The 27,727-nt window shown below is 49.7% G+C and overlaps 2 protein-coding genes across 2 annotated transcripts in view; both read left to right on the top strand.

Annotated features, from left to right (window-relative positions):
• The window catches only part of ZBED1 (zinc finger BED-type containing 1), a 126,623-nt gene extending 101,281 nt beyond the window's left edge, over positions 1 to 25,342 (top strand). Inside the window, exon 3 of the transcript XR_011469635.1 lies at positions 25,291 to 25,342. The gene's annotated coding sequence lies outside the window, so the exon portion shown is untranslated. The remainder of the gene's footprint in view (positions 1 to 25,290) is intronic.
• P2RY8 (P2Y receptor family member 8) lies at positions 19,907 to 21,010 on the top strand. The gene has a single exon (XM_070402707.1). It carries the CDS (start codon positions 19,907 to 19,909, stop codon positions 21,008 to 21,010), a length of 1,104 nt encoding a protein of 367 aa, XP_070258808.1.
• Positions 25,343 to 27,727: the final 2,385 nt, after the last annotated feature.

A 27,727-nucleotide genomic window follows, 5' to 3' on the forward strand; every position in this document is an offset into this window, starting at 1 on the left:
GTTGTTGGTTGTTGTTTTTTTAAGATAGAGCTGCAGTTATACTCTGCATGCCTTCAAGTTTTTATTTGCATAAATTAAATTACTCGATGGTCAACTGGAGGCTAGGATTTCAACTCATAAATGTTTTAACGGTTTTGAAATGAAACTATTCCAAAAGGTTTTCAGGGGTTTCTCCTACTTTTCTTTCACTTCTCATTTGCAGAGATGAGGCATGTCTCATGGAAGAGTTTGGTGTCCATTGGTTGTGCTTTAAAAAAAAAATTGGGCCCTGACCGGTGTGGCTCAGTGGGTAGAGCGTCAGCCTTCGGACTAAAGGGTCCCGGGTTTGATTCCTGTCAAGGGCATGTACCTGGGTTGTGGTACGTGGATGGATAGATATATGAATGGATGGGTGAATAGATGGGTATGTGGATGGATGGATGGATGGATGGATGGATGGGTGGGTGGATGGATGGATGGATGGATGGATAGATAGGTACATGGGTAAATGGATGGATGGATGGTTGGATGGATGGATGGATGGGTGGATGGATGGATGGATGGATGGATGGATGGATGGATGGATAGATGGGTGCATGGGTAAATGGATGGATGGATGGTTGGATGGATGGATGGATGGGTGGATGGATGGATGAATGAATGAATGATGGATGGATGGGTGGATGGATGAATGAATGAATGAATGATGGATGGATATATGGGTGAATGGATGGATAGATATATGAGTGGATGGATGAATAGATGGGTATATGGATGGATGGATGGATGGATGGATGGATGGATGGATGGATGGGTGGATGGATGGATGGACGGATGGATAGATAGGTACATGGGTAAATGGATGGATGGATGGTTGGATGGATGGATGGATGGGTGGATGGATGGATGGATGGATGGATGGATGGATGGATGGATAGATGGGTGCATGGGTAAATGGATGGATGGGTGGTTGGATGGATGGATGGATGGGTGGATGGATGGATGAATGAATGAATGATGGATGGATGGGTGGATGGATGAATGAATGAATGAATGATGGATGGATATATGGGTGAATGGATGGATAGATATATGAGTGGATGGATGAATAGATGGGTATATGGATGGATGGATGGGTGGATGGATGGATGGATGGATGGATAGATGGATGGATGAATGAATGAATGATGGATGGATATATGAGTGAATGGATGGATAGATATATGAGTGGATGGATGAATAGATGGGTAAATGGATGGATGGATGGATGGATAGATGGGTACATGGGTAAATGGATGGATGGATGGATGGATGGATGGATGGATGGATGAATGAATGAATGATGGATGGATAATGAGTGAATGGATGGATAGATATATGAGTGGATGGATGAATAGATGGGTATATGGATGGATGGATGGGTGGATGGATGGATGGATAGATGGGTACATGGGTAAATGGATGGATGGATGGTTGGATGGATGGATGGATGGATGAATGAATGAATGATGGATGGATATATGAGTGAATGGATGGATAGATATATGAGTGGATGGATGGATGGATGGATGGATGGGTATATGGCAACTGATCGGTGTTTCTCTCTCATCGATGTTTCTAACTCTCTATCCCTCTCCCTTCCTCTCTGTAAAAAATCAATAAAATATATTTTTAAAAAATTGGTTTAGATTGACTATGGAGGATCATGATTCTGACTTTATAAGTATTTATCAAATCCTCCTGCATACTGAGCAGTGTGCTAGGTGCTGTGGAGAAGGTACGAGATATTTACTGTGCATACTCTTGTGAAAGTTTCAAAATATTGGGAGGAATAATTGCATATTTCAACTGGGAAGATCATCTAGTCTGATTCCATCATGTTTTTCAGAACATAAAATATGTCCCAGGATGATGAAGTGACTTTTTAAGTTTAAAATGAAGAGAGAGAGACCTCATTTTTAGAAAGCAGAGGTCCTGATTTCTGGCCACATACACGACTTTTTCACTAAGTCATTCATTCATTCAACAAATTTTAACCGAGGGCCTACTGTGCGAAGGGATCGTTCTGGTCATTCATGGTAAATCTCGCAACTTTTTCATCTGCATTTGCCTCTGGAGAGTAACAGGAATAGATTCACCATCCTCGCAGCATTCAATAAGCAGAGTTGATGGACAACTGGGTGGGGCTTACATCTGGACCCTCCACTTTCAATTTATAATAATTTCAGTTGCAATTCCAGCCTGTTCCTGGGAGCATGTCCATGAAGCATCCTCTACTCTGCCACCATTTTTAATCCCTGGGGGGAGTTTTGACGGTTGAATAAGATGCATCGGTTCGATGCTGGTGGAACAAGTCTGATAAATGGTGTTCTTGTTGGAGATATATTCCAAACTCTGAATGATAACTCGTTCTTAGTGCTTAACTCATAAAACTCATAGAAGCAACCATTGATCCACTGCCTCCTGCACGCCTCCTACTGGGGATGGATGGGTGGGTGGATGGATGGATGGATGGATGGCTATATCAGTGAATGGATGGATAGATATATAAGTGGATGGATGAATAAATGGGTATATGGGTGGATGGATGGGTGGGTGGATGGATAGATGGATGGATGGATGGATGGATGGATGGATGGATGGATGGATGAATGATGGATGGATATATGAGTGAATGGATGGATAGATATATGAATGGATGGATGAATAGATGGGTATATTGATGGATGGATGGGTGGATGGATGGATAGATGGATGGATGGATGGATGGATGGATGGATGGATGGATGGATGATGGATATATGGGTGAATGGATGGATAGATATATGAGTGGATGGATGAATAGATGGGTATATGGATGGATGGGTGCATGGGTGCATGGGTACATGGATGGATGGGTATATGGGTGAATGAATAGATGGATGGATGGATATACGGGTGAATGGATGGATAGTTATATGAGTGGATGGATGGGTGGATGGATGGATGGATGGATGGATGGATGGATGGATGGATATATGTGTGAATGGATGGATAGATATATGAGTGGATGGGTGAATAGATGGGTATATAGATGGATGGGTGGATGGATGGATGGATGGATGGATATATGTGTGAATGGATGGATAGATATATGAGTGGATGGGTGAATAGATGGGTATATAGATGGATGGGTGGATGGATGGATGGATGGATGGATGGGTGGGTGGATGAGTGGGTAAGAACTCTTGACCAGAATTGAGCTCAGGGCCCTTCAGTCCACAAGCCGATGCTCTATCCACTGAGCCAAACTGGCTAGGACGCCATTATGATGATGATGATGACGATGATTAGTCCACGCATGAGGATTCCGAGCGACCTATCTGACAACCGGTTAAAGCGAAATATCCATTTGTGTGGGGGACATGGAACGTTCTAGAACACATGGTTGCACACTAGGACGGATGCATCCTACGCCACTCAAGCATTCATTCCAAAATGGCGAGTCGTGTCTCAACCTTAAAAACCTAGAGAGGGGAGCCCTAGTCTAATGGACGAGCATCGGCCTGCAGGCCGAAGGGTCCCGGGTTCGATTCCCCGTCAGGGCACATGCCCGGGTTGCGGGCTCAATGCCCAATAAGGGGCGTGCAGGAGGCGGCCGATCCATGATTCTCTCTCTCTCATCATGGATGTTTCTCTCTCTCTCTCTCTCCTTCCCCCTTCCTCTCTGTAATCAATAAAAATATATATATATATTTAAAAAAAAAAAAAACACATTGCAAGGTGCTCGTCTATCAGGCGTGACATCCTTCTAAATAGACACGGCCCATCTGCTGTTGCCATTTCTAAACAATCCATGCAAATGAGAGAGACAGAAGGGCCAGGCTGGTGCACATGAGGCACCCCCCCCCCCACCCCCGGGTGCAGCCAGAGACGACCTGGTGGACTGGATTTCCGGGTTCACACGGGTCCCAGAATGAGATGCCCTGCCGTCTACCCCGGTTCCACACAAGCTGGCGGCTCTGTATTGATTAATACCAAGTTCTCCCGGCTGGTGTGGCTCAGTGGTTGAGCGTAGACCTAGGAACCAGGAGGTCACGGTTCGATTCCCGGTCAGGAGGGGACGTGCAGGAGGCAGCCGATCCATGATTCTCTCTCAACATGGATGTTTCTCTCTCTATATCCCTCTCCCTTCCTCTCTGAAATCAATCAATATATATATATATATATATTTAAAAGAAAGATGATGGATGGATAGATGGATGATAGGTAATAAAGGGTGTCCCAAAATTCACGCAAGAAGTAATTTTGATAGAAAATACAGATTTATCATGAAAAAGTGTAAATTTTTTATTGATTCATAAAGGACACAGTCTAGGGTTATGTGTGGAACAGGACATCGGGGTCCATGGCCTCCCCGGCTTTGCTGGCACAGATGCCAAGCCGCGGTCTTCATGGGTCTTCCTTGTCCCTGCTCCTGGGCCGTCATTGGTACTTGATGATGCTTATCCAATCGAAGGGATTGACATCCAAGGGCAACAGATATTAGAATCTGATTCGATCAACCTAGTAAAATCAGGCTTTTATTCTTTTTTGTTGTTGTTGTTAATGCTCACGCCAAATTCAAGTCTTGCGTGAATTTTGGGACACCCTATAGGTGGATGGATATGTACATGAATAGATGGTTGGATGCAGAGATTCATACCTGGGTACATACTTCCATAGTTAGATCATACCCTGAGTGGCCAGATGACTATGCCCGGCCACAGTAGGATGGCCACCCCATCAGTCCTTCACAGACACGTCCAAAAATACTGAATATTGGAAACTTCCTCAGCAAATACTCTCAAGGTTTTATTACTATTATTATTATTTGCGTAACTAATTCACCTCATTGTACCGATGGGGTGGTCATCATAATCTGGCCGGTCATCATAGTCTGGCCACTCAGTGTGGATAGATGAGAGAAAGAAAGAGACAGACAAAGATGAGAGACTCTCTCGTGTTTAACTTGGTTTCTCAGCCTCAGCCGGACTGACATCTGGGGCTGGGTGACTGTCTGATGTGGGGGTGCCCTGTGCCCTGTAGGGTGTTGAGCAGACTCCCCGATCTCCACTCGCAGATTGGCAGCGGCACCCCTTCCCGGTTGCGACAACCCAAAAGGACTCCAGATATTGCCGAGCGTTCCTGGGAGGCCCCGATCATTGACATACCTTGGCTATTCCTCAGCCTGGTTGGACGGCTTTGGCTGCAGCTCATTGGCCGACCACCCAGAGCTTTGAGGAACCCGGGGATGTCTTGTCATTTTGGGAAACTCCCAAGAATATTGACCAGAAAAATCAATGTGGGGTGTGTTAGATCCGATCCACCTACACCAGCCCTTGGTTTGTTTGTTTTTAAATATATATATATTTTAAATTGTTTTTATTGATTTCAGAGAAGAAGGGAGAGGGAGAAAGAAATAGAAATAGAAATAGAAATAGAAATAGAAATAGAAATAGAAATAGAAATAGAAATAGAATCTATATGTATAGAATCGAACCCGGGACCCTTCAGTCCACAGGCCGATGCTCTATCCACTGAGCCAAAGAGGCTATATATATATATATATATATATATATATATATATATATATATATATATAATTGATTTCAGAGAGAAAGGGAGAGGGAGAGAGAGAGAGAAACATCCATGATGAGAGAGAATCATGGACCGGCTGCCTCCTGCACGCCCCCTACTGGGGATGGAGCCCGCAACCCGGACATGTGCCCTTGACTGGGAATCGAACCCTGACCTCCTGGTTCATAGGTCGACGCTCAACCACTGAGCCACGCCGGCCGGGCCAGCCCTTGGCTCTTCCCCAAAACCCACAGCGTGTCTGTCTGGGGGCTCCATGATGGCGCAGAATCAGCGCCCACACGCCCTGTGGTCCTGGGTGAGGTCAGGAGGTGGGAGGTCAGGACCACAAGAGAGAGAGGATCCTGGCGTGCCTTTGCCCTCCGACATATGGGTCCCAACCATCACCAGCCGTGTCTGTGTGGGTGGCCATGGCCACACTGTGACCTCACGAGTCAACCTCAATTTCCTCTTCGCTCGAACAAGAACAAGAGGTACTTTCTCTCCCCCTCGTGGTCCTGGGAACGCTTTCCTAATATGAGTGGGTTCCTGTCCGTTTCAACCTCCACAGGGCCTCGAACCGTGGACTGAGGTGGCGTGGAATAGTAGCACCGCCCATGACAAGCGGGGGGTCCAGCTGGGCCACTGGGGACCTTCTGCTGGCTCCGAATCAGGGGGGTTCTCAGACCCTTGAGCCTCAGTTTAGCAATCCAGACAATGGGTGGGTCCTGCTCCAGGCCCTTATGTGTGTGCATTTTTTCTTAATATATTTTTACTAGAGGCCCGGTGCAAGAATTCGTGCACCAGTGGGGTCCCTCGGCCTGGCCTGCAGGATCGGGCCGGAACCGGCTCTCTGACATCCCCCAAGGGGTCCTGGATTGCGAGAGGGCGCAGGCCAGTCCGAGGGACCCCACTGGTGCACGATCAGGGCCGGGGAGGGATGCGGGAGGTTGGCCAGCCGGGGAGGGACCGCGGGGGGGAGGGCTCCAGGGCGTGTCCGGCCTGTCTCGCTCAGTCCCGATCGCCTGGCCCCCAGCAGCAAACTGACCTACCAGTCAGAGCGTCTGCCCCCTGGTGGTCAGTGCACGTCATAGCGACTGGTCAACCAGTCAACTGTCTGCCCCCTGGTGGTCAGTGCACGTCATAGCGACTGGTCAACCAGTCAACTGTCTGCCCCCTGGTGGTCAGTGCACGTCATAGCGACTGGTCAACCAGTCAACTGTCTGCCCCCTGGTGGTCAGTGCACGTCATAGCGAGCGGTTGAGCGGCCTTAGCATATCATTAGCATATTACACTTTGATTGGTTGCACGGCCAACCGGACGACCGGACACTTAGCATAGTAGGCTTTTATTATATAGGATTGATTTCAGAGAGGAAGGGAGAGGCAGGGGGAGGTAGAAACATCCATGATGAGAGAGAATCATTGATCAGCTGCCTCCTGCACGCCCCCTATTGGGGATTGAGCCCGAAACCCAGGCATGTGCCCTTGACCAGGAATCGAACCCGGGACCCTTCAGTCCGCAGGCTGACGCTCTATCCACGAGCCAAACCAGTCAGGGCCAACATTTTTTTAATGTACATTTTTGTCCTTTGCCGTTCAAATCAAGTTTAAGGAACCGCTCGAACGTTGGGCCGACAGGAGCAAAAAACAACCCCACCCCCAGAGAAAATCTTACTGCGGCCCCGTCTCCCCAGGGTCCCCCCAAAACGGGGAACATTCACCTTTTTAATATTCAGCCCAGGTTCCCCAAACCTAGAGGCTCGTGTGTGCCCCTCTGGGGAGCTGTGTTGATAGCCGGCGAGGGGGTGGGTGAGGGGAGGGGGGCTGACGCTTAGGGGCCTGAGCTCTATGATGATTCAATTCCTAAGCTAACCTCTTTCGGGAATTATTGTTCAATAACTTTTTTTCATTTTTATTTTAACAGGAAGTTTGTATATATATATATATATATATATATATACACTAGTGGCCCGGTGCACAAAATCCGTGCACATTAAAAGGGGATTAACTTAGAAGAAATATGTTAATATGGCTATTTGACCTTTCTCTATCATAGAAGTGTCAGAGATGAAAGGAAATTAGTAAAATGTACATGAAAATCTCCCTCCTGTCAGAGTCTGGGGCGCGATGCGCGGCCCAGGGTCAAGTTCCCGCCCACCCGTGTGCGCCTCGAAATCGCGGGAGACCCAGACCCGGCCGGCCCCACCCCCGTCAAGGCCTGCAGCAAGGACACGAGGGCGCGAGGGCATGATGACCATTTGCATATTAGCTCTTTATTATATAGGTTATGGTATATGTATATATTATTGGTTTCAGAGTGGAAGAGAGAGATAGAAGCATCCATGATGAGAGAGAATCATGGACCGGCCGCCTCCTGCAGGCCCCCCACTGGGGATCGAGCCCCCAACCCGGGCCTGTGCCCTTGTCCGGGTATCGATCCCTGACCTCCTGTCTCCTAGGTGGACGCTCAACCATTGAGCCACGCCGGCCGGGCAATAATTTTATTTTTTACTTTTATGTTCAATGACTGTGTAGCCAGGTGTCTATTGAATTTAAGGCCCTCAGATCCATCTGTGTTTTATTGTTTATTTGTTTGTTAATCCTCTCCATTGATTTTTAGAAGATCAAGAGAAAGACAGAGAGAAACATCGATGTGAGAGAGACACCTCGATGGGTTGCCTCCTGCACGCGTCCCGACCAGGGCCCGGTCCGGGGAGGAGCCTGCCACCGAGGTCCGTGCCGTTGACCAGGAATAGAACTCGGGACCCTTCAGTCTGCAGGGCGACGCTCTATCCACTGAGCCACACCAGCCAGGGCTCCTCAGATCCGTCTTGGTCCCAGTGACCATTGAATCGGAAGGAACCAGGTGGTTACGGAACCGAAACAGGTGTCTACGTTTGAATGCACACACACACCTGTTTTTGTTCTCCTGGCTGCGATGGTTACAAAGCTCGCAAACAAAACAGCCCCACGTAGCTGCAAGGGATGCTGGGACACGAATCCGGGAACAAGAGGGTAGACGAAGCCCAGGTGGGGTGGCTCAGTGGTTGAGCATGGACCTAGGAGCCAGGAGGTCCCGGGTTCGATTCCCGGTCAAGGGCACATGCCCGGGTTGCAGGCTCCATGCCCAGTCGGGGGCGTGGAGGAGGCGGCCGATCCCTGATTCTCTCTCCTCATGGATGTTTCTCTCCCTTTCTCTCTGAAATCAATATATATATTAGAGGCCCGGTGCAGGAAATCCGTGCACAGAGGGGGGGGGGTCCCTCAGCCCAGCCTGCATCCTCTCCCAATCCGGGACCCCTCGGGGAATGTCCGACATCCCTCTCACAATCCAGGACGGCTGGCTCCTAACCACTCTGCCTGCCTGATCGCCCCTAACCACTCTGCCTGCCTGATCGCCCCTAACCACTCTGCCTGCCTGATCGCCCCTAACCACTCTGCCTGCCTGATCACCCCTAACTACTTGTCTGCCTGCCTGATCGCCCCTAACCACTCTGCCTGCCTGATCACCCCTAACCACTCTGCCTGCCTGATCACCCCTAACTACTTGTCTGCCTGCCTGATCGCCCCTAACCACTCTGCCTGCCTGATCACCCCTAACCACTTGTCTGCCTGCCTGATCGCCCCTAACCACTCTGCCTGCCTGATCGCCCCTAACCACTCTGCCTGCCTGATCACCCCTAACCACTCGCCTGCCTGCCTGATCACCCCTAACCACTCTGCCTGCCTGATCGCCCCTAACCACTCTGCCTGCCTGATTGCCCCTAACCACTCTGCCTGCCTGATCACCCCTAACTACTTGTCTGCCTGCCTGATCGCCCCTAACCACTCTGCCTGCCTGATCACCCCTAACCACTCTGCCTGCCTGATCACCCCTAACTACTTGTCTGCCTGCCTGATCGCCCCTAACCCCATATCCATATCCATATCTATACTATATCTATATCTATATCTATATCTATATCTATATCTATATCTATATCATCTATATCTATATCTATATCTAAATCTATATCTATATCTATATCTATATCATTATCTATATCTATATCTATCTATCTATCTATCTATATCTATATCATCTATATCTGTATCTATATCTATATCTATCTATCTATCTCTATCTATCTCTATATATATTTTAAAGTCTGTAATGAAAAAGCAAACATGAAAAGGTCAGGGTTGAAAATCCCCACTGTCCACTGGACACAGTTCCAGGGGCGACGCCAGGAACACTTCCCTCCTTGTCACCCAGGCGGGCGGGTGACCGGCTCTCCCGACAGCGAGGGACTTTCTGGATTTAGCCCCGAAAGTCCCTTCTCCTCGGAAGTCCCCAGTCCCCACGAATCCCGGGCAGCTGGCGGCCACAGCTGAGAGTCAGCCGCCCCTGCCCGGGCCAGTCCTCAAATGTCACGGGGGCCCTGGCTGGTGTGGGTCAGTGGATAGAGCGCCGGCCTGCGGACTGAAGGGTCCCGGGTTCGATTCCCGGTCAAGGGCACGTGCCCGGGTTGTGGGCTCCATCCCCAGGGGGAGGCGTGCAGGAGGCAGCCGGTCCATGATTCTCTCTCCTCATGGATGTTTCTCTCTTTCTCTCCTTCTCCCTTCCTCTCTGAAATCAATAATATATATATATATATATATATATATATATATATATATATATATATATATAAATATATATATATATTTAAAAAGAAGTCCCTGTTTTTTTCAAAAAAATATTCACATTAAAAAAAGAAATAAAAATATTAACCCAGATAAAGAGAATGAAAAGACTAGGAAAAAAAAAATTGAACAGATATTTTTTAAAGGAAAACTAAAAAAAAAATAAATAAACAAATATTAAAGATAGCCATAGAAAGGAATGCTTAAAATTCATTACACCGGCCGAACCGGTGTGGCTCAGTAGATAGAGCGTCGGCCTGCGGGCTGAAGGGTCCCAGGTTCGATTCCCGCTCGAGGGCATGGACCTGGGTTGCGGGCACATCCCCAGTGGGGGGTGTGCAGGAGGCAGCTGATCGATGTTTCTCTCTCATCATCGATGTTTCTGACTCTCTATCCCTCTCCCTTCCTCTCTGTCAAAAAAAAATCAATAAAATATATTTTAAAAAATTCATTACACCGTGTCATCCTAAACTAACCCTCAGGAAATTATATATATATTTGAAATTCATGTTTTAATAATGTCTGTTATTTTTATTACTAGATGCCCAGTGCATGAATTCGTGCACCAGTGGGGTCCCTCGGCCTGGCCTGCGGGGATCGGGCCGGAACCAGCTCCCCGACATCCCCCGAGGGGTCCCGGATGGCAATGGGGCGCAGGCCAGGCCGAGGGACCCCACGGGTGCATGATCGGGGCCGGGGAGGGACTGGGGGAGGTTGGCCGGCCGGGGAGGGACCGCGGGAGGGAGGGCTCCAGGGCGTGTCCGGCCCGTCTCGCTCAGTCCCGATCGGCCGGACCCCAGCAGCAAGCTCACCTACTGGTCAGAGCGTCTGCCCCCTGGTGGTCAGTGCACGTCATAGTGACTGGTCGACCAATTGACTGTCTGCCCCCTGGTGGTCAGTGCACGTCATAGCGACTGGTCGTTCAGCCATTCGGTCGATTTGCATATTAGCCTTTTATAATATAGGATTTTAAAAAAATAACATCTTTTAAAAGAATGTATTTTAAGCCCTCGCCTGTTTGGCTCAGTGGCTAGAGCGTCGGCCTGTGGACTGAAGGGTCCCGGGTTCGATTCCCGGTCAAGGGCACATGCCCGGGTTGCAGGCTCGATCCCCAGTAGGGGGCGTGCAGGAGGCGGCCGATGCATGATTCTCTCTCATCATGGATGTTTCTCTCTCCCTCTCCCTCTCCCCCCCTTCTCAAATCAATAAAAAAAATATTTTTTTTTTTTTAGAAAAAAGAAAAGAATTTCTTTTGAAAACACGTGCGCCCTCCGTGACCGTCTGTGGCCCCAGGGGACCCATCTTGAAAAAGGGGAAGTTGGTGGCGGTGGGGGGATCCATTGGGGGAAAAAAAAGAGGAGTATTTAAAACTTTAGACAATTAAAAAAAATACAAAAAAGAAAAAGAGGAACTTGTCCCTCATCCATTGCGGTTCTGGGTTTTGTAACTCAACCTACGGATGACAGTTTGCCGTTACCAGGCACCCACGGGGTCCCTGGAGGGTTGGGGACCGTGGGGTTCGCATGTGCGATTAGGGGGCAGACGGAGGGGGGGGGTCCTCAGGAGACCTGGGAGCTGGCTGTCTCGGCTCCTTTGTTGTCGGCAGCTCTGTCCAAAGGCTGCACCCCCTCTGGTCCCTGCTGCCCGGCTCTCACCAGCTCCACCCAGGACCCCAACTGTAAGTCAGGGGAAGACGGGGGGCCCCCCCAGGCCAGGGTCCCTTGGGGGTGAGGCACGTGGGTGCCTCGTAAAGACACCATTTAGCCATAGCTGGTGTGGCTCAGTGGTTGAGCGTCGACCTCGGAACCAGGAGGTCAGGGTTCGATTCCTGGGGATGTGGGCTCGGTCCCCAGTAGGGGGCGTGCGGGAGGCAGCTGATCCATGGTTCTCGGTCATCATGGATGTTTCCTTTTTTTAAAAAAAAAATGTATATTTGTATGGATTTCAGAGAGGGAGAGAGAGAGAGAGAGAGAGAGAGAGAGAGAGAGAGAGAGAGAAAGAGAGAGATGATGAGAGAGAATCATGGACCGGCTGCCTCTTGCACGCCCCCTACTGGGGATGGAGCCCACAACCCGGGCCTGTGCCCTTGAGCGGGAATCGAACCGTGACCTCTAGGCCACACTGGTGAGGGCAGGTTAATTGCTCCTTTCTTCTGTCTAGGCCGTCTGTCATCTGTCCATCCATCCTATCTGTCATCTATCATCTGTCTATGCATCCATGTGTCTTATCTGTCCGTCTGTCTGTGTATCTATCCATCGTGCATCTAACTATACCTGTCATCTATCTATCTTTCTATCTATCTATCTATCTATCTATCGATCTATCTATCTATCTATCTATTTATCTATCTATCTATCTATCTCTCATCTATCTGTCTATTTATCTATCTATCTATCTATCTATCTATCTAAATATCTATCTATTTTCTATATCTATCTATCTATCTATCTATCTATCTATCTATCTATATATCTATCTAAATATCTATCTATCCTATCTGTCTATCATCTATTTATCTATCATCTATATCTATCTATCTTCATCATCATCATCATCTATCTCTATCATCTATCTATCTATCTATCTATCTATTTATCTATCTATCTATCTATCTCTCATCTATCTATCTATCTATCTATCTATCTAAATATCTATCTATTTTCTATATCTATCTATCTATCTATCTATCTATCTATCTATCTAAATATCTATCTATCTTATCTGTCTATCATCTATTTATCTATCATCTATATCTATCTATCTTCATCATCATCATCATCTATCTCTATCATCTATCTATCTATCTATCTATCTATCTATCTATCTATCTCATCTATCTATTTGTCTTTCTATCTCTATTACTTATCTGTCATCTATTTATCCATCATCTATCTATTATCTAGCTATCATCTATATCTATCTATCTCTACCTATCATCTGTCTATCTATCACCTATCTATCATGCATTTATCTGTCTACTAGAGGCCCGGTGCACAAATCCGTGTACGGGTGGGGTCTGGCCAGCCCGCCCCAATCAGGCCAGGATGGCAGGTGGGAGGGGCCGCAGGCGGTTGTCTGGCCGGCCGGCCCGCCCCCTGGTCAAACTCCCGGTCGAACTCTCCGTGGAGGGAACAATTTGCATATTAGCCTTTTATTACATAGGGTCATTTCTATCATCTATCTCCTATCATTTCTTTCTATATTTATCATGTGTTTATCTGTTTATCTATCTTTCCATCTAACTTCTCTCATTTCTATCTGTATCTTACCTATCTATTCATCCATTCTTTCCTTCTTCATATCTATCTATCTATCTATCTATCTATCTATCATCTATCTATCTTCTATATCTATCTATCTATCTATCTATCTATCTATCTATCTATCTATCTATCTATTTATGTATCTATCTTCTATATCTATCTATCTATCTATCTATCTATCTATCTATCTATCTATCTATCTATCTTCTATATCTATCTATCTATTTATCTATCTATCTATCTATCTATCTATCCATGTATCTATCTTCTATATCTATCTATCTATCTATCTATCTATCCATGTATCTATCTTTTATTTCTATCTATCCATGTATCTATCTTCTAAATCTATCTATCTATCTATCTATCTATCTATCATCTATCTATCTTCTATATCTATCCATCTTCTATATCTATCTATCTATCCATGTATCTATCTTCTATATCTATCCATGTATCTATCTTCTATATCTATGTATCTATGTATCTATGTATCTATCTATCTACCTATCTTCTATATCTATCTATCTATCTATCTATCTATCTATCATTATCTATCTATCTATCTATCTATCTATCTATCTATCTATCGTGTATTTATCTGTCTGTCTTTCTATTGACTTATGCATCTATGTCTCTCTCTCTCTCTCTCTCTCTCTCTCTCTCTCTCTTTCTCTCTCTCTCTCTCCCCCTGTCTCCCCTCCCCTCCCCCTTCCACCCCCCCAATCTGTTAACCAAATCTCTCCAACTCTGAGCCCTGCTGGCGTCCCGTCTCGCCCCTGGTCCAAGTGCCTGAACCCCACAGAATGCGCTCCTTGCAAAGTCCCATCTCCCCCACAGGCCCCCCTCCGTCTGCCCCCCCCACCCCCTGTTTGGTGGGGGTTTGCCCCGTCCCTGCAGCTTGGCTCACGGAGATAAACGCATCCGCCCGAGTGGCTTCCTGCCTCGCACGCCTGGAGGAGGCCCCTTGTGCACCTGCAACTCACATGCCAGGGCTGAGCGGGACGGTGTGAGCTGTGTGTGTGTTTGGGGGGGGGGTTTGGGGGGCCGGGGGAGGCAGTCAAACCCAGAAAACAGCCGGGGCCTTGCAGACAGAAAGCAACACTCGCCTTGGCCGGTGTGGCTCAGTGGATAGAGCGTCGGCCTGTGGACTGAAGGGTCCCGGGTTCGATTCCAGTCAAGGGCACAGGCCCGGGTTGTGGGCTCGATCACCAGTGGGGGGCGTGCAGGAGGCAGCCAATCCATGATTCTCTCTCCTCATGGATGTTTCTATCTCCCTCTCCCTCTCCCTTCCTCTCTGAAATCAATGAAAATATATATATTTTTAAAAACAAGTATTTTTTTTCCATTGATTTTTAGAAAGAGTGGAAGAGAGAGGGAAAGACGGAGAGAAACATGGATGAGAAACATCGATCAGCTGCCTCCTGCACGCCCCCTACTGGGGATGTGCCCGCAACCCAGGTCCATGCCCTTGGCCGGAATCGAACCCGGGACCCTCCAGTCCGCAGGCCGACGCTCTATCCACTGAGCCACACCGGCCAGGGCCATAAAAGTATTTTTTAAATAGAATAATTTTCATTAAACGTGCTGCCATGACATAGAAAAAAAAAAGGAGAGAGAGAGAGGAAGGCAAGAGAGAGGCAGGGGCTGCTATATTTTGGGGGGAGAGGGGCTGCTGTCTCTTTGGGGGGCCGGGGGGGGGAGGCTGCTCTCTCGCAGGAGCCACAGATCAAACGGTACCGGCCCCGGAGACACGGCCCAACATGCAAATCACACGTCGGTCCCCCTCAGCTTGGGTTGTGCAATCCACAGGCTAATGCACAGGGTAGACAGGTCTTATGTGTCTGTGGTTGGCGGGGAGGGAGGGGGGGGGCGTCTCGCCCTGTGGTGTCCTGTGGGCTGCGGGCTCTGCCCAGAAGGCAGATGGGCCCATGCCCTGTCCCCCCACCCCTGCCCCCCCTCATCTTCGCTCTCCGTCCGCCCTTGGGCGTCGCTGCCTGTGAGTTGACTTTGAAATCAGTAGAACATCGTGTTCGCCTGGAGACGTGAGGGTGGAGGGGTAGGTGCCTGGTGTCCAACAAGACAGGAAATGCCGAGGGCGGGCGAGAGCCGGGCAGGTGCGCCGGGCACCCAGGGGCACGTCAGGGGCAGGAGATGGTGCTGGGCAGGTGTCGCTCAGTGGTTAGCGTCGGCCTAGGAGCCAGGAGATGAAGGTTGGATTCCCGGTTCAGGGCACATGCCCGGGTTGTGGGCTCGATGTCTGTCATGGTCCATAAGGAAGGCGGCCGATCGATGTTTCTCTCTCTCTCTCTCTCTCTCTCTCTCTCCTTTTCTCTCTCTCTAGAGAGCAATAAAAATATATCCTGGAGTGAGGACAGTGTGATATTGGAGGACAGAATTATCCCTGGTTGTTAAGCACTAAGATAGATGGAGACAGAGAGAGATAGAGATGGATGGATGGATGGATGGATGGATCAGTGGATGGATAGATAGATGATAGATGGATGGGGGATGGATGGAAGGATGGATGGATGGATGGATGGATCAGTGGATGGATGGATGGATGGATGGATGGATGGATCAGTGGATGGATAGATAGATGATAGATGGATGGGGGATGGATGGAAGGATGGATGGATGGATGGATCAGTGGATGGATGGATGGATGGATGGATGGATCAGTGGATGGATAGATAGATGATAGATGGATGGGGGATGGATGGAAGGATGGATGGATGGATGGATGAATGAATGAATGAATGGTAGGTGGATAGATGGATGGATACATAAATGATAGATAGATAGATAGATAGATGATGGATGGATAGATAGATAGATAGATAGATAGATAGATAGATAGATAGATAGATGACGGATGGATCAGTGGATGGATGATGGATGGATAGAAGGTGGATGGATGATGCATGGATAGATGGATGGATAGATAGAAGATAGATGGTGGATGGATCAATGGATGGGTCAGTGGATGGCTGAATGAATGAATGGTAGGTGGATAGATGGATGATACATAAATGATAGATAGATAGGTAGATAGATAGATAGATAGATAGATAGATAGATAGATAGATAATAGATAGATAGATAGATAGATAGATAGATACATGATGGATGGATGGATGGATGGATGGTAGGTGGATAGATGGATGGATACATAAATGATAGATACATAGATGCATGATGGATGGATGGATCAGTGGATGGATAGATATATAGATAGATAGGGTCTCTAGTGTATAGATAGATATATAGATAGATAGATAGATGATGGATGGATCAGTGGATGAATGATGGATGGATAGAAGGTGGATTGGTGGATGGATGGATAGATAGATGATGGATGGTGGATGGATCAATGGATGGGTCAGTGGATGGATGGATGAATGAATGGTAGGTGGATAGATGGATGGATACATAAATGATAGATAGATAGATGATAGATAGATAGATAGATAGATAGATAGATAGATAGATATGATATGATATAAATAGATGCATGATGGATGGATGGGTGGATGGATGGATGGATGGATGGATGATAGATACAGAGGTGGATGGATACATAGATAGGTAGGTAGATAGATGATAGATAGATAGATAGATAGATAGATAGATAGATAGATATAGACGGATGCATGACGAATGGATGGATGGATGGATGGATGGATGGATGGATGGATGGATAGAAAGTGTGTTAGAGGTTGTCAGCATCTGGGGGGGGGGAATGAAATGGGGAGGAACTGTTCATGGCTATGGGTATCTTTTTAGAATGATGGTTAGGCCCTGGCCTGTTTGGTTCAGTGGCTAGAGCTTCGGACTGAGGACTGAAGGGTCCCGGGTTCGATTCCCGGTCAAGGGCACAGGCCCGGGTTGCAGGCTCGATCCCCAATAGGGGGCGTGCAGGAGGCAGCCGATCCATGATTCTCTCTCATCGTGGATGTCTCTCTCTCTCTCTCTCTCTCTCTCCCTCTCCCTTCTTCTCTGAAATCAATTTTTTTAAAAAGGCTGGTGTTCTGAATCGTGAATCTCAATTTTTATTTATTCTCAATTTTTTTAAAACAATCTCGATCGTTGAAATTAAATTTTATGGTCCAAGGAGCGGGGGTGAGCTCGGTGGCTTTGCAATTAGACCGTGGCCTGCACCTCGGGGACAATACTCTATTCAAAACAACTCGAACTGTATACCCTTCGAGCCAGGGCCCCGTCTGGTATGTAAACGAACCCGCAATAAAGCCGTTGAGAGAGGAGAAAAAATAAAAGTGAGGAGAGATGTGGGCAGATAAGCCGTCAGCCCATTCTCAGATCGGCAAGGAGCTTCAGACAGAACTTCCCACCTGTCACCTTTGAGTGCTTGTCTCTAGCAGATCAGCTGCTCGGGGACCCGAGAGACCACCGTTTGGGGTTTTTTTTAAAAAAATTTTTTTGTATTTTTCTTGGCTCATTTCATAATCTTTCCATCCCGCCACCTGAGCCTCCGCCAGGTCAAGACAGCAAGCGCTGTGTCTGTGAAAGTGAAATCAGCATTTTTGTGTGGTTTTTTTTTTTTTTTTTTTTGCCAAGGGCAATGTTTAGTTTTTTTAAATATATATTTTATTGATTTTTTTGCAGAGAGAAAGGGAGAGGGAGAGAGAGTTAGAAGCATTGATGAGAGAGAAACATCGATCGGCTGCCTCCTGCACGCCCCCTACTGGGGATGTGCCCGCAACCCAGGTACGTGCCCTTGACCGGGAATCGAACCCGGGACCCTTCGGTCCGTAGGCTGAGGCTCTATCCACTGAGCCACACCGGTTAAGGGCGAGGGGCACAATGTGTTATTGGCTTGATTTTGAAAGTGTTCACTGAGAATCAATTTATTTTTTTATTGTTGAAAGTATTACAGAAAGCCCAGCTGTAGTGGCTCAGTGGTTAGGCATCGACCGGTGAACCGGGAGGTCAGGGCACAGGCCCGGGTTGCGGGCTCCATCCCCAGTGGGGGACGTGCAGGAGGCAGCCGGTCCTGGATTCTCTCTCCTCATGGATGTTTCTCTCTCTCTCTCTCCATCCCCCTTCCTCTCTGAAATCAAGAGAAAAGTATTTTCAAAAAAAATCCTATATAATAAAAGCCTTATATGCTAAGTGTCTGGTTGACCGGTCGGCCGTTCAACCAATCAGAGCGTGATATGCTAATGATATGCTAAGGCCGCTCAACTGCTCGCTATGATGTGCACTGACCAGCAGGGGGCAGACGGTCGACTGGTCGACCAGTTGCTATGATGTGCACTGACCACCAGGGGGCAGACAGTCGACTGGTCGACCAGTCGCTATGACGTGCACTGACCACCAGGGGGCAGACAGTCGACTGGTCGACCAGTCGCTATGACGTGCACTGACCACCAGGGGGCAGACGGTCGACTGGTCGACCAGTTGCTATGACGTGCACTGACCACCAGGGGGCAGACAGTCGACTGACCGACTAGTTGCTATGACTGCAGTGACCACCAGGGGGCAGATTCTCCGACCAATAGGTTAGCTTGCTGCTGGGGTCCCGCCAATCAGGACTGAGCGAGACCAGCCAGACACCCCCAGGAGCCCTCCCACGGTCCCTCCCCAGCCCCCATCATGCACTGGTGGGTTCCTCGGCCTGGCCTGCGCCCTCTCGCAATCCGGGACCCCTTGGGGGGGACCCCGCAGGCCAGGCCGAGGGACCCTACTGGTGCACGAATCCGTGCACTGGGCCTCTAGTCTCCTTATATCAGGACTCCCTTCACCTTTTCCTCTAGCAGCGACCCCTGCTGTTAATGTTCACGACTTTCCATTTTATTTTATTTTATTAAAAATATATTTTTTCAGCCCTAACCAGTGTGGCTCCGTGGATAGAGCATCGGCCTGTGGACTCAAGGGTCCCGGGTTCGATTCCGGTCAAGGGCATGTGCCTGGGTTGCGGGCACATCCCCAGTAGGGGGCGCGCAGGAGGCAGCTGATCCATGTTTCTCTCTCATCCATGTTTCTGACTCTCTATCCCTCTCCCTTCCTCTCTGTAAAAAAATCAATAAAATATATTAAATATATATATATATTTTTTCATTGATTTCAGAGAAGGGAGAGGGCGGAAGAGAGAGAAGCATCCATAATGAGAGAGAACCACGGACTGGCTGCCTCCTGCACGCCCCCTACTGGGGACAGAGCGCACCACCCGGGCACGTGCCCTTGACCGGGAATCGACCCATGACCTCCTGGTTCCTAGGTCATCCCTCCACCCACTGAGCCACACCAGCCAGGCTGTGGCCGCCTCTCACTCCTGTGCCCTTTGCCTTTCAGATCGTCCCTGCGCAGGGCGCCCTCGCCTGGGTGCCCACCCGCTCCGCCAGGGCGCGCGCGCGCGCACACACAGGCGCGCGCGCCACGATGGACATCAACATCTCTCGCCCGGACAACGCCACCATCCTGATGCTGAAAAACCCAGCCATCGCCGTGGTCCTCCCCGTGGTCTACTCGTTCGTGGCCTTGGTCAGCATCCCCGGTAACTTATTCTCGCTGTGGGTGCTGTGCCGGGATATCGGCCCCAAATCCCCGTCCGTCATCTTCATGATCAACCTGAGCTTGACGGACTTGGCGCTGGCGAGCGCGCTCCCGTTCCAGATCTATTACCACTGCAACAAGCACCACTGGGTGTTCGGGCCGCGCCTGTGCACGGTGGTCACGCTGGTCTTCTACGCCAACATGTATTCGTCCATCCTCACCATGACCTGCATCAGCGTGGACCGCTTCCTGGGCGTGGTGTACCCGCTGGCGTCCGCGCGCTGGCGGCGGCGCCGGTACGCGGTGGCCACGTGCGCGGGGATGTGGTGCCTCCTGCTCGCCGCGCTCTCGCCGCTGGCGCGCACCGACCTCACCTACAAGGTGGAGGAGCTGGGCATCGTCACCTGCTTCGACGTGCTCAAGTCCACCATGCTCCCCAGCGTGGCCATGTGGGCCATCTTCCTGTTCACCCTCTTCGTCGTCCTGTTTCTGGTGCCGTTCGTGGTCACCGTGGCCTGCTACACGGCCACCATCCTGCGCCTGTTGCGCACGCCCGATACGCACGGCCAGGAGGGCCAGCGCCGGCGCGCGGTGAGCCTGGCCGCCGTGGTGCTGCTCGCCTTCGTCACCTGCTTCGCGCCCAACAACTTCGTGCTCCTGGCGCACATGGTGAGCCGGCTCTTTTTGGGCACCAGCTACTACCACGTCTACAAGCTGACGCTCTGCCTCAGCTGCCTCAACAACTGCCTGGACCCCTTCGTGTACTATTTCGCCTCGCGCGAGTTCCAGCTCCGGCTCCGGCGCTATGTCGGGTCCTCCTGCTCCTCGTCCCTGGGGCCGCCCGCGTCCCCCGGCGCCTTGGACACGCGCCGCGAGAGCGTGTTCTCCGGCCGGACGCTGTCGGCGCCGTCCGTGTCCAGCTGCCACGGGGACGGGCTGCAGGCGGCGGCCGCCCGGCCCTTCCTGCAGAGGCAGGAGAGCGTGTTCTGAGCCGGGGGGGGGGTTTGGGGGTGCGGGGTGGGGGGGAGACGGGGTGCCTGCAGGGCCACCCGCTTTGGAGACGGCCCCGCCCGCTCGCGAGGCGGGCAGACTAGGCGGGGAGGTGGCGCGTGTGGGAGCCGCGCGCCCCAGCTGCGCGTTTGGAGCAGCGCCTCTTGCTGCAAAGCTGGGCGCATCCAGGACCCCCGGGGGGTTGGAGCCACGCCCCCCATGCATTGAAGCCACGCCCCGCGCGCGTCGGAACCAGGACTCCAGCCCGTTGGAGCCACGCCCCCCCCCCCCCCCCCCCGCGTCGGAAATCACGCTTCTTGTTGCACATCTGGACCTTCGCTGACCCCTGCGCCTGGGAACCTCACCTCTTGCTCCAAATCGCGTCCCTTCCTGGACCCCTGCGCGCCGGAACCGGCCTCCTGCCAGTCGGAACCAGGCCTCCAGCTCCAAATCAGCTCCCTTCCTGGACCCCTGCCCATCGGAACCGCGCCTCCTGCCAGTCCGAACCGCGCCTCCTGCTCCCAAATCAGGGCGCTCCCCAAACCCCTGCCCCAAGCTCTGGGGAAGGCGCCCCATACTGTCTCTGAAGCCGGTCCCGACTCCCAGCGTCCACGCACCAGCGCTGGCCCACGGACGGAACCCAGGGACTGACAGGCACGGGGGACGCACGGTGCTGGGTTGGGGGTCCTTGGACAGAAGGTCCGCCCTGGAGCCTGCAAATGGAGAGCTAAAACGGGCCTTTGGTGGCGCGATCGGGGCGCGATGGGGGGCAGGGTGTCTCCGGGGGCAGGCGGCCTCGCCCCTGGAAATCCAAGCTGAGGATGGAGATGGGATCCTGCTCGCCGCTCCCATGGCTAAGGAAGGAAGCAGACACAACGGCACTGGGGGTGAAGAGTGTCCCCCCAAATCCACGTCCACCCAGGACCTCAGTGCCGGGGTCCAGCCCCGGGGAAGTCCAGGGGCTCCCAAAAGTGTGGACGGAGTCGGAGAAGAATGAAGGACCTAGCACCTCGTTCAGTCGATCAGCACCTCCATTATTCTCCTGTTACATCTGTATTTGTACCATGTGATCCCATAAGCACACCTCTATAGTAACATCATCATCGGTTTGTGGTCCACCCCTGACCTCCTACGGTTCCTTGTTTAATGTTTATCGTCTCTTATCTGGCCTTTTGCTAAAAATCTGATCCCGATCTAGCTCTGCGGATCTTCATCTTGTCTAGGTGGGTTCTCTGTGCGTTCCCTTCTAAGAGCTGGTTTGTTGTCTCTGTTGCAAGGTCATTAAGCTATTGTTCTACTGTTAAGCTGTCCCATATAATAAAAACCCGGTCACCCAACGGCAGAACAACCGGTCGACCGGTCGCGATGACATCAGTTGGCGTTTTCAGAAGAAAGCCCTTTTAAACATGAATAATTCCTGTTTCTATGGCTCAGAATGGGTGTATAAAGCCTTTAAATGAGGAGGGTCCTGTTTATATTTACAATCGAGGCTGAATGGGTTGGCGTTTTTTGGATAAAATAGTTTAAATCCTGAAGATGCTAAGAAAGCTGTCCAATTGTGGGAAGACTCTTAAAATACACAATGATAGTCCCAGGAAATGATTAGGAACGTGTAAGAAACACTTGAGAAGCATCAACCAAGACAATTGAAGGTGACTCACCCTTCGGAGATACAGTATTCTGAGAACTTGATCAAACCATATAGGTTTTATTTCCCTGAGAAACTATAAAGCAAACTTACTCTATGGCCATAAAACATGCACCTCTTAGGATTTTGACTCATGAAAATGTAATAAAACAACTCCAACTTGTAAAAAAAAAAAAAAGAAACACTTGAAATACACGTCAATAGAGCCGTACTATCTCTATGGCCGTGTTCAATCACCAAGAATACAGGTAGAAAGCTGTGAAATGACGAGAATACTCATAATATTTGCAATTCCGGCGACATTGGGAATTGTAAATATTATCAGTATTTGCTACACTCAAGGCAGGAGCTGCACCCCGGGTACCAGTACCCCCCCACAGCCGGCCGATCCCCGAAGGCCATGGCCCCACCCCCCCACCCCAGTGCATGAATCTGTGCACCAGACCTCAACTAAGGAAGTAATTGAAGGAGCTTTTCCTATTCTATGACCTGAGTAAAGATTATGTTGCCTAAGTGTGATTGTTCCCTGGTTACGGTGAGTAACTACCCCCCTGGCACGTAGTTATGGGGTTTTACTGATTTATTCCCTTCCCTGGCCCCGTTCATCCCTAACTCCAAGGAGACATCCCCACCTGGGGAAACGACCTTTCTCGGGGAGGTGGCCCTGGTTAGAACACATAGCGCTAAGAAAGGGGAGCAAACATATTAAGAACAGGATGCCCTAGACACCAGGTCCCTCGGAACATAGGCTGTGCAGATGTTTCTTCCCTGCAGCGACTGTGTCAAGCAGCAAGGATGGAGCTGCTCCCCGCATCTCCCCCTTCCGGATTGGGTTGTTTAGGACTCGGAAGAAGACTGGCAAGCAATGATAGCATTGGCATTGAAATACATAAAATAAATGTCAAAAATATAAGTCTTTGTTTTACTGTGGCTGCAAATATCAAAAAATTTCTCTATGTGACACGGCACCAGAGTTAAGTTAGGGTTTTTCAAAATGCTGGCACGCCGAGCTCAAAAGGCTCGCCATCACCGTTGTAGAACATGATGAGGAATATTTAAACTCATTTTCTTGTGTAGACATATGACTGCTTTGGATTTATTAAGTGTTAAATGATTGTTATAATTAGATGAACCATCAATAAAATTTTTAATATTTCATGATCAATTGCGTGTACAGTACAGTTACGTTTTCTCGGACGTTCATTTATTTCAATGAGCTGATTTGAATTAATTTGAAAAAAAAGCTCATTATTTAACTTCGTCGTTGTTAACAGGAATTAACATTAATTGGATTACTGCTATCGGTCCCTTTAAGGACTTTGACATAAGCTATTTAACTTTCGTTTAGGGACGGAAAATATAAATCATTAACCTTTCATTGTCCTTAGTTTCAGGAAGGAATGGTTTTCTAGACTTAAGAGATTAGAAAAATAAATTTTAATGACATTGAAGGCATATTATTTTATTTTTTAAAATATATTTTATTGATTTTTTACAGAGAGGAAGGGAGAGGGATAGAGAGTTAGAAACATCAATGAGAGAGAAACATCGATCAGCTGCCTCCTGCACACCCCCCACTGGGGATGTGCCCACAACTCAGGTACATGCCCTTGACCGGGAATCGAACCCGGGACCCTTCAGTCCACAGGCCGACGCTCTATCCACTGAGCCAAACTGGCCACGGCTGAAGGCATATTATTTTAAATAAAACATTGGTGTTAACAAATCAATTAATAGCAATATTTCTTCCCTGCAGCGTCTGTGTCCAGCAGCAAAGATGGACCGGCTTCCGGCTCCGCAGAATGAGACCTCGTTTGGAAACTGGGTCTTTGCAGCTGGGATTGGAGGCAGAGTCCGAGATGAGGACCTCCTGGGTCAGGGTGGCCCTTCATCCAATGACAGGGTCCTTGTCAGACACAGAAGAGCCCCTGGCCGGTGTGGCTCAGTGGATAGAGCCCCGGCCTGCGGACTGAAGGGTCCCGGGTTCGATTCCTGGTCAAGGGCATGTACCTGGGTTGCGGGCACATCCCCAGTGGGGGGGGGGTGTGCAGGAGGCAGCTGATCGATGTTTCTCTCTCATCGATGTTTCTAACTCTCTATCCCTCTCCCTTCCTCTCTGTAAAATAATCAATAAAATGTATTTTTTTAAAAATCTCTCTGTATATAAAAGACTGGGCCACCGTTCGACCAGCAGCTATGACGCGCACTGACCACCAGGGGGCAGACACTTAACGCTGAATTGAACTCCCCCCATGTTAAGTCTGCATGGCCCAAGGGGGACCCTAAATACGGAAAAATAGCCCAGCTGGTGCGGCTCAGTGGTTGAGCACTGACCTGCGAACCAGGAGGTCAGGATTCGATTCCTGGTCAGGGGCACACGCCCGGGTTGCGGGCTCGATCCCCAGTAGGGGGCGTGCAGGAGGCGGCCGGTCCACGATTCTCTCTCCTCGTGGATGTTTCTCTCTCCCTTCCTCTCTGATATCAACAAACAAATATACTAAAGCCCTGGGTGGTGTGGCTCAGTGGATAGAGCGTTGGCCTGCAGACAGAAGGGTCCCGGGTTCGATTCCCGGTCAAGGGCACCTGCCTGGGTTGCGGGCTCCATCCCCAACCAGTAGGGGGTGTGCAGGAGGCAGCCGGTCCATGATTCTCTCTCCTCATGGATGTTTCTCTCTCTCTCTCTCTCTCCCTTCCTCTCTGAAATCAAACCTATATATATAAAAGCCTCCTATGCAAAGTGTCCCCTTGGGAGTTCGACCGGCCGGGCATTCGACCGCTTGCTATGATGTGCGCTGGCCACCAGGGGGCGGCACATAGTGAAGGAAGGCATTGGCCTGCAGGCGGCAGCTGCTACGGCTCCTATCCGTGCACGAATTTCGTGCACTGGGCCTCTAGTAAAAATATATCTTTTTTAAAAAAATTTTATTGATTTTTTTTTTTTCAGAGGGAGAGGCAGAGAGAGATCGAAACCTCGAGGAGAGAGAGAGAGAGAATCATGGATCAGCTGCCTCCTGTGCGCCCTCTACTGGGGGTTGGAGCCCGCAACCCCGGCCCAACCACTGAGCCACCCCAGCCAGGCATCACCATGGCAACTGCTGAGTGACAGCCTGGGCCTCAGCCCAGAACGGGTCTTTGGCTTATCGAACGGAGATTAATTGGAGGAATTGACATCCTTTGCTCCTCTGATCGCCCCACAGCCGAACCCTAGAAAGTAACCTCAATTCAGCAACCAACCCCCTCATTCTCTCACCCCCCCCCTCCTTCTTGGCGTCGGAAACCGTGAGCCAGCAAGACCCAGACACCCACACCCCCGTTCTGGGCGTGGGACTCACACGTCGGGTGAGAAAAAAGAGACAAAAGACAGAAAAAAAAAAAAGGTGTGAGAAACCTCAACACAGCCACCACGAGACAGGATTCTGGGCCGCAGGGGCTGGGCCGGCAGCCAAGATGCAGGGGCGGGGGGGGGGGGGTTTGGTTAATCATGGTCCCCCCAAAAAGGGACATCAGGGTCCCCCGACCTTGGCTTACACAGAAATGCAAGCAGGCACAGGCCGGCATTTCGTCACCGTTATTATTATTATTTTAAATATATTTATTTTATTGATTTCAGAGAGGAAGGGAGAGGGAGAGAGATAGAAACATTAATGAGAGAGAATCATGGATCGGCCGCCTCCCGCACGCCCCCTACTGGTTGGCGATGGAGCCCACACCCCGGGCACGTGCCCTTGACCGGGAATCGAACCCTGACTTCCTGGCGCCTAGGTCGACGCTAACCGCTGAGCCACACCAGCCGGGCAAAAAAAAAACATTTTAAAAATATTTTTAAAATTTATTTTTGTTTTATATATTTTTATTGAATTCAGAGAGAAGAAGGGAGAGGGAGAGAGAGAGAGAGAGAGAGAGAGAGAAAGAGAGAGACATCCATGATGAGAGAGAATCATGCATCGGCCGCCTCTTGCACGCCCCCTACTGGGGATGGAGCCCGCAACCCGGGCCTGTGCCCTTGACCGGGAATCGAACCCAGGACCCTTCAGTCCTCAGGCCGATGCTCTATCTGCTGAGCCAAACTGGTTAGGGCTTATTATTATTTTTTAAAATATATTTTTTTTTATTGATTTCAAAGAAGAAAGGAGAGGTAGAGAGAGAGAGAAACATCCATGATGAGAGAGAACCATGGACCGGCTGCCTCCTGCACGCCCCCCGACTGGGGATGGAGACCGCAACCGGGGCACGTGCCCTTGACCGGGAATCGAACCCTGACCTCCTGGTTCCTAGGGCGACGCTAACCACTGAGCGACACCGGCCGGACTAAAAACATTTTTAAAAAATATTTCTTAAATTTATTTTTGTTTTATATATTTTTATTGAATTCAGAGAGAAGAAGGGAGAGGGAGAGAGAGAGAGAGAGAGAGAGAGAGAAAGAGAGAGACATCCATGATGAGAGAGAATCATGCATCGGCCGCCTCCTGCACGCCCCCTACTGGGGATGGAGCCCGCAACCCGGGCCTGTGCCCTTGACCGGGAATCGAACCCAGGACCCTTCAGTCCTCAGGCCGATGCTCTATCTGCTGAGCCAAACTGGTTAGGGCTTATTATTATTTTTTAAAATATATTTTTTTTTATTGATTTCAAAGAAGAAAGGAGAGGTAGAGAGAGAGAGAAACATCCATGATGAGAGAGAACCATGGACCGGCTGCCTCCTGCACGCCCCCCGACTGGGGATGGAGACCGCAACCGGGGCACGTGCCCTTGACCGGGAATCGAACCCTGACCTCCTGGTTCCTAGGGCGACGCTAACCACTGAGCGACACCGGCCGGACTAAAAACATTTTTAAAAAATATTTCTTAAATTTATTTTTGTTTTATATATTTTTGTTGAATTCAGAGAGAAGAAGGGAGAGGAAGAGAGAGAGAGAGAGAGACATCGATGATGAGAGAGAATCACAGATCGGCTGCCTCCTGCATGCCCCCCACTGGGGATCGAGCCTGCAACCCGGGCCGGTGCCCTTGACCGGGAATCGAACCCGGGACCCTTCAGTCCGCAGGCCGACGCTCTATCCGCTGAGCCA

This window comes from Myotis yumanensis, unplaced genomic scaffold (genome assembly GCF_028538775.1).
Source record: "Myotis yumanensis isolate MYYU_CA2020_CCGP unplaced genomic scaffold, mMyoYum1.0.hap1 SCAF_24, whole genome shotgun sequence".
Lineage (NCBI taxonomy): Eukaryota > Metazoa > Chordata > Mammalia > Chiroptera > Vespertilionidae > Myotis > Myotis yumanensis.